The 10039-nt window shown below is 46.3% G+C and overlaps 1 protein-coding gene across 1 annotated transcript in view; it reads left to right on the top strand.

The window, feature by feature from the left end:
• The first annotated feature begins 2381 nt into the window (after positions 1 to 2381).
• Positions 2382 to 10039, top strand: part of IGSF1 (immunoglobulin superfamily member 1) — a 12943-nt gene continuing 5285 nt past the window's right edge. The window contains exons 1-10 of the mRNA XM_014583123.2: positions 2382 to 2492; positions 2627 to 2653; positions 3050 to 3331; positions 3662 to 3949; positions 5830 to 6114; positions 6343 to 6636; positions 7107 to 7385; positions 7685 to 7805; positions 9698 to 9768; positions 9863 to 9895. Coding sequence (XP_014438609.2) covers positions 2456 to 2492; positions 2627 to 2653; positions 3050 to 3331; positions 3662 to 3949; positions 5830 to 6114; positions 6343 to 6636; positions 7107 to 7385; positions 7685 to 7805; positions 9698 to 9768; positions 9863 to 9895 — 1717 coding nt within the window. The 5' untranslated portion in view covers positions 2382 to 2455. The remainder of the gene's footprint in view (positions 2493 to 2626; positions 2654 to 3049; positions 3332 to 3661; positions 3950 to 5829; positions 6115 to 6342; positions 6637 to 7106; positions 7386 to 7684; positions 7806 to 9697; positions 9769 to 9862; positions 9896 to 10039) is intronic.

The raw sequence follows: 10039 nt of genomic DNA, 5'->3' as shown, positions 1-10039 counted from the left end.
AGCTCTTCCCATGCCGGGCAGTTTGCTGCATCTGGAGGAGCTCACTGGAGAATCTCCAACAGCGGAGCGGGCCTTCAACTACCGTAAGTACCTGCAAATGAGCGCATAGTCCAGTGGCTGAAGATTAAATGCTGGCCACCAGATCCTAAACAAAACCCCGAAAGAGTCTCTTAGCTGTTAATTGCTGTAAATCAAACTGCTTTTCAGTCTGTCCCCCCACCCCCTTCATTCCTGCCTTTCTCCTTCCCTCCCCGTATCCCAGTCTTGCTTCGCTGAGAATCTCTGAGCACTGTAGATACCTTCCCTTTTCCTTCTCAGTCTTCCCTCCAAACCCTCAGCGGAGCGTGGACCCGGCACCCCGCCGAGCCCAACCCCTTTGATTCCTGGAGCCCTCAAATCTATGCAGGGGGCGAACCATTAGACATTTCGGGTATGTCACCCTCAAAATCACTGCGGCGCTGCCTAAGGGTGGGGAAGTGCTTGGGGTGGAGTAGAAAAAGAGGGTAAAATGATTAGACAGGGAAAGTTCGGGGTGAGTGGTGGGGTGAAAGGCCAAAAATGGGCGTGGTCACTTAACCTGAAGCTTGGAGCTGTTCCCATGTTCCCAGGGCATGAGAGACCTTATTTTGACTTAGATATAGACGGTATCGTTTTCTTGGTGATTGATAAGGGGTCAGCTCTGCTGAGATCCCAGCTTCCCTGACTCTACTCAAGTCCCCAGGAGGCAAAGACTCTGGTTTGGGGTCTAAATGGCAAGACTAGAACCTCAGATAGCATTATCTGGGTGGAATCCCAGGTCGAACCTTCCCCGTGGGGATAGAGACTAGCTTCCCACAAGAAGCCCCTGGGAAATAAAGCAACAGGGTAACGTCCAAGCCTTGGCTTAGTCCCGAGAGAAGTGGGGCAAAGGGCTGTAGGAGCTGATATAAAAAGAACATCTTTAAGATGCTACACCAATCTAATGACCCCTTTGAAAAGAAAAAAGAAATATACACTTTGTGGCTGGCATCGAACATATATTATCTGTAATCCAACAAGACAATGGTAGGCAGATATTATTCTCCCACTTTACAGGTGTGGAAAGTTCAGATAAGGGAAACTGAACGTTCTTCAAGGAAGAGTGAGAAATAGAAAATAAAGAAGCTGTGTCTCTTGGATCTCTCACTGTCCACCTGTTCCCTACAGCCCAAATGTTTTGAAAATGAATTTTCCACTATACCAGTACTAGCACTGGAGCAAGTTAGAGGCTAAGGTCTTAGGAGCAGCCTGGAGAAGAGAAATAAACCCTGTTCTGTTTTCTGGGAATTGCCTCTTCCCCAGTCTGCTGAGATGGGATTAAACAGCTGGGACAGCCAGGACCTCAGTCAGACTCTGAATAGAGAGCTGGTGGAGAATTAGCCTGAGTTTGTGTGGTGAAGACACAACTTCCATTGCTGAAAGGTTACTCTGGAGGAGGGGTGTAGAGACAAAAAACTCAAGAGTCTACCCCAAGTATATGTGCTTATCTTCAGTAGTGAGCTCTGGGAAAATAAGAAGGCCTCCCTGAATTAAAACATCTTGCCATAGTCTCGGAAATTCAGTCAGTTCCATTTTCCTTAGGGGTACTGAAGAAACTACTTAGAAGTTACAAGCAGCCAATGAATCGTTTACACCTAATATTAATCAGTTTAAGCAGCTTGATTCCCCTGCACTTACTTGAAATGGGGGTATTGAGCTTTCGAGGGTCAGAGACAAGAATGACAGTAATATTGGATATGAAGCATTCTATACAATGAAAGGTCCTGATGAGATGAGAGGGGTGAGAGTGGGTGAGGAAGGGGCCAGGGCTGTCTCTGGATATTTAAGTTGTGGTTTGAGAGCATGAGCCCTTGAGTTAAATATGGATTTGATTTTTGGCTCAAATATTAAATATGTCTTGACTTTGGGCATATTATATATTTTTAACCCTCAGTTTTCTTATCAGCCAAAATGAGGATGACAGTAATGCCTCTTTGGTTAAATTGTTGGAGATTTTATGATCTGAAAAAGGTGAGTCTCTGCATTTCCCATCTCCTCCATCCTGTGAAGTTTGTGCAGGCTCATATTAGGTCATCTTCTGTGCCTGTAAGATCCCAGGGACAAATAGACGTGTCTACAAATCAAACATCTTAGATGCCAACAAAGATCTTGGGTGGGAGGATGAGAAAATGAGAAGAGGGGAAAGGAGAGAAAGTGGCAGGTAATCCTGTAATACCTGTGTGCCTGTGAGAGAATGGAATGGTATGGAATGTAGAGTTGTCAAACTCACTTCAGTGATCTAAACTGAACTTGAAGGAGCAAATCAAGACCTCTGAGCAAAAACAGTTTTTCTTTTAGATCCTACCACCTGCTGAGGAGTGAGATCCTTCAAGGCTCAGAAGACACATTGAGTACCAGAGGCCCCACAGCCCTGATCAGACCAGGGGAGGGAGCCACCATGCTGAGGACATTCACTCTCTTGCTCTTTTGCATTCGTGAGTACATGGAAGGGGTGTGGGGTAAGCGACCCTGTCACAGGTACTCCTATGAATGAGTACCTTTCAGAGGACAGGTTTAAGGGTGGGCTGGGTACAATGAGGGGCTCTCCTTTACCATACTCTCTTTTCAGGGCTGAGTCTGGGTACGAAATCAATAGGTAAGTGAGTCCTGTCCCCTCAGGTACCTTTGTACCTGAATATATTGGCCTGCCTCTGTGACTCTGGACATAACTGCCTTGAGATCCCAAAGACAGGCTGGGCTGGTTGGGAATCAGAGTCCTTCACTTCATGATGTAGTTCCCCATGAAGTGGAATGAGCTTTAGCTCAGACGGAAAGGAAGCCAGGCTTGCACTCTAATCCTCAACTCGTTTGGACTCCTTGAACCAATATCCTGGGGTCCCTATCCCATGCCCCACATGAGCAGACACCCCTGTCCCCAAGAAAAAACTAGGAAAGATCTGAGTCAGGGCTAATTTTCAGAGATACTGAGGGGCATGTTATGGGAGGGAGAGGGCTGGACTACTCATATCTTTATGATCTTCGGGAATGACAGCAATGGAATCTCAACCGGAGCTGTGGATAGAGTCCAACTACCCCCAGGCCCCTTGGGAGAACATCACACTTTGGTGTAGAAGCCCATCTCGGATATCAAGCAAGTTCCTGCTGCTGAAAGATAAGACACAGATGACCTGGATCCGCCCTTCCTACAAGACCTTCCAAGTTTCATTCCCCATAGGTGCCCTTACTGAGTCCAACACAGGTCTTTACAGGTGCTGCTACTGGAAGGAGACAGGGTGGTCAAAACCCAGTAAAGTTCTAGAATTGGAAGCACCAGGTAAGAAGACAGACAGAGAGAGAGAGAGATTCAAGAACAAACTCCAGCTCCTGGGATTCTAGCTTGCCTTCCCGGGCAATATTTGTTTAATTCATTCACTCGTTTATTTATCTTCAATGCATGCATTCATTCCACAGGTAGTAAATAAGTGCCTACTCTGTATTAGGCAATGCACAGCAAGGATGTAGACTGTGGGACAGAGATGTGGGAAGGAGGAGCAGCAAATAAGGACCATGCAGGGAAGCCTTATTTAAAGTGAGCTCTCTTCTGCCTCTCCTTGGGCAGCACTATCTTTGCCCTACCTAATTCCAGTTTGTTCTTTCCTTCTAGGCCAGCTGCCCAAACCCATCTTCTGGATCCAGGCTGAGACCCTTCCTCTTCTTGGATGTAATGTTAACATCCTCTGCCATGGCTGGCTGCAGGATCTGGTATTCATGCTGTTTAAAGAGGGATATGCCGAGCCTGTGGATTACCAAGTCCCAACCGGGACAATAGCCATATTCTCCATTGACAACATGACACCTGAGAACGAAGGGGTTTACATCTGCCGCACTCATATCCAGATGCTCCCCACCCTGTGGTCAGAGCCCAGCAACCCCCTGAAGCTGGTTGTAGCAGGTGGGTGTGGCCGTGGCTGCTGGCGTCTGACGATTGTTGTCCCCGGGATCATGGCTGGTTGAGTCAGGGTTTCTGATTTTACTTTCTTCAGTCAGTTCCTAAGCCCTACAAGGCCAATGAGCTAGAGTCATTTGATGTTTTACTGATATATACATTAGAATTGCACATGCTGCAGGGCAGATGTATAGGAGCCAATCATTTCCTTAGTGAGTGAGCCCAGCCAACTGCTCAGCAGCTTCAGCTCATCTCAGCTTTGTTGTTCTCTATTTGGTGAATATCATGCATTTATTTATTCATTCAGCCAATATTTATTGAGCATGTAATATGTGCCAGGCACTGCCACTGCAGTCTTATAAATGGAGTTTTAAATTTTTAAATGTACTTTTATCTGTGAGTATTACTTTCAAGTGTACTAGTGTTGGTGATTCAAAACAAACAAGTGACAGAGAAAGTGACCGTTTGTATTTTAGAAATGGCTTTATCAATGTGTTTGATATCGTATCAATAGAAGCAGTAAGAGCGCACCAAGCTCCAAACACAGAAACAGAGTCCCCAGGATGTCCAGATGCCAGACACACACTCCCACCCCATGGCCTGCATATGTTTCCACTTGGAATTGGCCACATTTTCTTAAGTCTCTCCATAAAGCTAAATAGGCTTGGGAAAGCTGTGGTGCTACAGAAAGCACCCTGGACTTAAAAGCAGTAATCCTGGTTTCTAGTGCCACCTCTGATACCACCTCCCTGTGTGATCTTGAGTAACTCACTGCACCTCTCTGTGCTTTTGTTTCCTCACTATAAAATGGGATAACAGTATCTATCTGACCTACTGTATAATACTTCTCTGTGCCTCAGTTTCCTGATTTGCAAAATTGGTCTAATAATAATGCCTACCTCACAGGGTTGTTGTGAGGATTTGCCTAAATATAATTTATGTACAGTGCCTGGCATATAAGTTCTCAATAAATGATAGATAATAATTTATTAGTATAGCTTTTTCTTGAGGATCAAAGAACAAAAGACTGCCTGGTTCAACTGTGTGTATGGATGTCTGTTGTATACCCTCCCAGCATAGATTCAACTAACACACACTTCCTTAGTTACCTGTTCTCCAGTATCCTCCACTAGTCCACGAACTTTTTGCTAGCAGAGACCTCCTTCTTTATCCATGTACTCTTAGACCTACACAATGACTGATGCATCCTAAATGCTTGATGAGCACATGACAGAGTTGATTCTTCCATAACACATGAGTAGGTTACCAGGATAGGGAGGGTAAGAAGGTATGTGGGTGAGGTTTTCTTTTGCTTTCTCAGTACAATCTCTTTGGAGGAACAATTGATGGAAATGAGAGTGTGACCCAACTAACAGAAATGTCTTTGGGTTGCAGGCTTACTGGCTAAATTGTTCTTATTAGCATCTTCCAGTCTTGTGTTGGAAGTAGGGTCCTAAGTGAGTTTACTGTGTTCAAAATCTATACTTCATCCTGTAGTAACATTAATGCTTTACAAAGATGGAATCAATGTGATTTTCAGAGGTTTGCTTTCTCGGGTGGTTGGAGAACTACTTTTAGAATTTCAGGGACCAGAAAATAAAGGGAATTATGGATGTAGATATTCCACTGAGACACATTCCTACACATGGTTAGAGCTCAGCAGAGCTGATGATAGGGCAGAGACATATGTGAGTCTGGTGATAGCACAGAGGCATAAGTGAACCTACCTTGGTTATATCCTACAAGAGGCAGAGATCCAGGAAGGGAGAGGGAGGAGTGGGAAGCTCCACCTACCACTTCCTGTCAAAGAAACTAGGAGCATAAAAACAGAAGACAATAGGGAAGAATCATCCTACCTCTAACTTCAGGGTCTCTTCCCTTTCTAGGACTGTACCCCAAACCAACTCTGACAGCTTATCCTGGGCCCATCATGGCACCTGGAGAAAGCCTGAGTCTCAGGTGCCAAGGGCCAATTTATGGAATGACCTTTGCTTTAATGAGGCTTGAAGACTTGGAGGAGTCCTTTTACCACAAGAAGTCAATAAAAAATGAGGCATATTTCTTCTTCCGGGCTTTGAAGACTCACCATGCTGGACATTACCTCTGTTTTTACTATGATGGGTCATATAGGGGTTCGCTCCTTAGTGATATCCTGAAAATCGGGGTGACCGGTAAGAAAGGGGTATGCCATGGAACCTATTTTAGAAGCTAAGGATAAGAAACTTCCTCTTGGCCCCTAGAGAACCTAATCATGTAACTGGGGCTAACAGTGGAATTTGTGCAACTTTGCTTAGGCAGGAATTTGCCCAGGGTGGACTGGAGGAAGAGAGGGGAAAAATCCTAAGTAGATGGAGGGGAAGTCAGACCTTTAGCCCTTCATATTTTGGGTCTTGTCCTAGATACTTTTCCCAAGACCTGGCTACTTGCTCAGCCCAGTCCTGTGGTCCAAATGGGTCAAAACGTGAGCCTGCAGTGTCAAGGATCAGTGGATGGAGTGGGGCTCGCACTCTACAAAAAAGGAGAAGATAAACCCCTTCAATTCCTGGATGCCACCAGCCTAGGTGACAACGAGTCATTCTTCCTCAACAATGTGACCTACAATGATGCTGGCATCTATAGCTGCCGCCATCATCTCACCTGGAAGACCTCCATTAAGATGACATCACATGACACCGTAGAGCTTGTGGTTGTAGGCAAGTGCTAATAACTCTTTTTTATCATCAATCTTTTGTTTTTAGGTCATCACAGAGTTTTAAGAAGGAGCTAGTGGCCTGAGAATGGCCTTACACCCTCTCAGAGTCATGAACCAAGGGAAAACGCACTAGGAAGATGGTATAGAGCTTGCCCAAGAAGTTAGGGAACTTCTCTTCCAGGATTGTTCCTCAAGCCTTACCTCTCAGCGTGGTCCAGCCTTATTGCAACTCCTAGAACAGTTATTTTCTTGGTGAAGCTCACTGGTATGATGTCTTCCTGATTGTGGGTAGGGAACCAAAAGTCCTTAGAGCACCAGAGTAGGCAAAGGATTTCTAATGAACAGTCAAATTTTGAAGCCACTGATCAAGTGGAAGTGGAAAAGAAGAAAAGACAAAAACGGGGAGCTTGGTGGAGGGGAGGGTACTAGAATCAAGTTTACTTTTAACTTTGGTTTCTGGATTGGTTTCAGATAAGCCCCCCAAACCCTCCCTGTCAGCTTGGCCCAGCACCGTGTTCAAGCTAGGAAAGGCCATCATCCTTCAGTGCCGAGTGTCACATCCAGTCCTTGAATTTTCTCTGGAATGGGAAGAAAACGAAACATTCCAAAAATTCTCAGTGGATGGAAACTTTGTCATCAGTAATGTTGAAGGGAAAGGCACAGGGACCTACAGTTGCAGCTATCGCATAAAGGCATACCCTAACATCTGGTCACATCGCAGTGAGCCTCTGAAGCTGATGGGGCCAGCAGGTGAGAGGATAAGTCTTCATAGGAGCACCCCTCCATGCCCCTGGGATCCCAGAATAGTGCCCAGAAAAATACGGGAAGGGGAACCAGGTCCCTTGGGTTTGAGCACCTTCCCCGGGTGGTCTCACAATCACTCAAGGGCAATAAACAAATACTTTTGAAGCTTCCATTCTCCATGAAAAGGAAGGCCACCTCTGTCTCAGCTTCCTGATATAAGCACTTATGACACCCCTCCCCCATGAATGTATTCACTTGCCCCTGTCCCCATCAAGGCCCCTGCTTCTGGTCTTCTCTGGCCACAGGCGTTTTCACCTGGAATTACGTTCTGAATGAAGCTGTCAGGTTGTCCCTAATCATGCAGCTTGTTGCCTTGCTGTTGGTAGTGCTGTGGATAAAGTGCAAGTGTCGGAGACTCAGAATCAGGTAACTGTCTTGTCCCCTGTTCCCTAACCTAACTGTGCCCAGTCACCCCTGAACCTCAATAATGGGTCATGCCCCAGTTGAGACAAGAAATGGAAGCACATGCCATGTACCCCCTACCTTCTGGGCTTAGGAGACAAGACTTTCTCACCCCAGATGTTTCTTTTTCGCCTCACAGAGGGGTCACCATCCAAGCCAGAGCATGGAGTAACGCATAATTGCCAGAGGCTGGAGAAGTAACCAGAACCACATTCATTGACCCTCCCTCCCAGGAGAGTGCCCAAATCTCCCCCAAACTACCATGCCCCTCAGAGAAAATTGATGTTTGTGATTAACTTGGTCTAAACTTTTTCTCTTGTGAAAAGCCATGCTATCCTGTCACCCAAGTTGTTCTCCAACTCCTAACCCAACTTTTCGCCTTTACCGCTGGCTTTCAAGGGCTTCAGAGCCTTGTGGCCCATTATAGTTGCCTTAGAAACCAGACTCTGACACTCTGGTCTTCAATCACCTGTGCAGAGCCATCTGGGAACATAGTCTTAACCTGGATGGGCATCGGATGAGGCAATGGATGGGACCAGAGAATAAGACTGTTTCCTCTGACCCGCAAGAATAACAAGCCAAACAGATCCTCCTGCCACTTCCTTTAACCTTGGGGTGTCCTCTGGGTCATCCAACTCTCTCCCTGATCTCCGTGGCTTGTGCTCAAGCTACTCTGCTTAGGAATGAGAAGAGAAATGACAGCTTCTAACCTGGTGGGGGCCTCAGCTCCTGAATGCCTTGCCCACTTCCCCTATCACCTGCTTCTGGCTGTAACCCCTCCCTGCGCTGTGATTATAGACTTTTGTGTGTCTCAGAGTATTCAATACACAATAGATGATGAATATGATTATGTGTGTCTGTGTTTTCCACTGGGATCTGAGGGACAGTGCTTGGGCAACAAGAGGGGAGCCACCTAAGCCTTCTACCAAAGACACTACCCTTTGAGTTTTCAAAAAATTTCAGTGAAAGTCAAGTTCTACTTCTTCCCAGAATCTATCCTGTGTCCCATACACATTGAAGATAGCCTCCAAACCAAGAGTTAGAAAACAGAAAAAGTAGTCTCATCTGCTTGACCCTGGTCCAGGACCATGCATTACATCAAAGAAGATAGAAAACTAGATTTCAAAGAAAGCAGCTTGATGTTTTCATGACCAGGAAGGAGGGTCGGTGTTTTCTATATAAAAATTGTCAAGTGGATTTTGGCTTAAAATCATCTAATTCTATAGGACCCATAACCCAAAGCTGCTGCACATTTCTAGCCATAATCTGGGTGAGGGGAGGGGGATCCCACTCTCTGACAAGCTTAGCTCAGCACTGACAATCCTCTGGTATTTCATATGCTGTCTAGGCGACCCTTCCATAACAAAGGCAGGTGAGGCAGGTCAGTCTGAGGAAGAATACTACCCTAATAACAACTGCTTCCAAACTTAAACTTGATGACTTGATGATGGAGAAGTACTGGAGTGTTCTCCCTCCATCCCCACCCCCACCACCCAGAGCTGCTGATAACACTGAATTCTGGGGGTTCTGAGAGCTGGAGATACAAAAGCATTTTCAAGTCTGACATCTCAATTCCAACAACAGCCTAATCAGGGGCCATGGGGAGCTGACATATGATATAGGCTGGGGAGGAGGTGGGGGGACATACGGGTCAAGAAAGAGTAAAAGGTTTATAGGTGGTGAGGCCCTCAAAAAGAAAAGTCATTGATGTCAGAAAAGATTATATCCCATTATCCTGGCCATATCCAATCCCCATTGGGTAGTGAGCAAGCCAATGACATAAATTGCCGCCCCCTTCTCTCCGCCCTCCCCCTAATCCCAGCAACTCCTCTCATCTCTTTTTCTGGTCTCGCTAGAGAAGCCTGGTTGCTGGGAACAGCTCAAGGGGTCACCATGCTCTTCATAGTCACAGCCCTTCTCTGCTGTGGTGAGTAGAAGGGGGTGGGGAAGGGGCCTGGGCAGAAGGCCTGGGTGAGTCCCGTGGGGGAGGGGGCAGAGCCCTGGCAGCATTTCTTTTGCAGGACTGTGCAATGGGGTATTGACAGAAGAGACTGGTGAGTTTTCCCTGCTCCAGACTGGGACATTCCTCCCTGGAGATCCGAAATAACTACAGAGTGTCAGTGTCAGTGGCCAGGGAGTGACTGGTTGGGAGGGAAGGACAGCCAGGAAGGGGCACTTGCTAAAGCTGCTGGGACAAT

Source organism: Tupaia chinensis, unplaced genomic scaffold, assembly GCF_000334495.1.
Source record: "Tupaia chinensis unplaced genomic scaffold, TupChi_1.0 Scaffold144058_2, whole genome shotgun sequence".
NCBI lineage: Eukaryota > Metazoa > Chordata > Mammalia > Scandentia > Tupaiidae > Tupaia > Tupaia belangeri.
The sequence above is the reverse complement of the archived record's forward strand: the minus strand, read 5'-3'. Positions and strand labels throughout refer to the sequence as shown.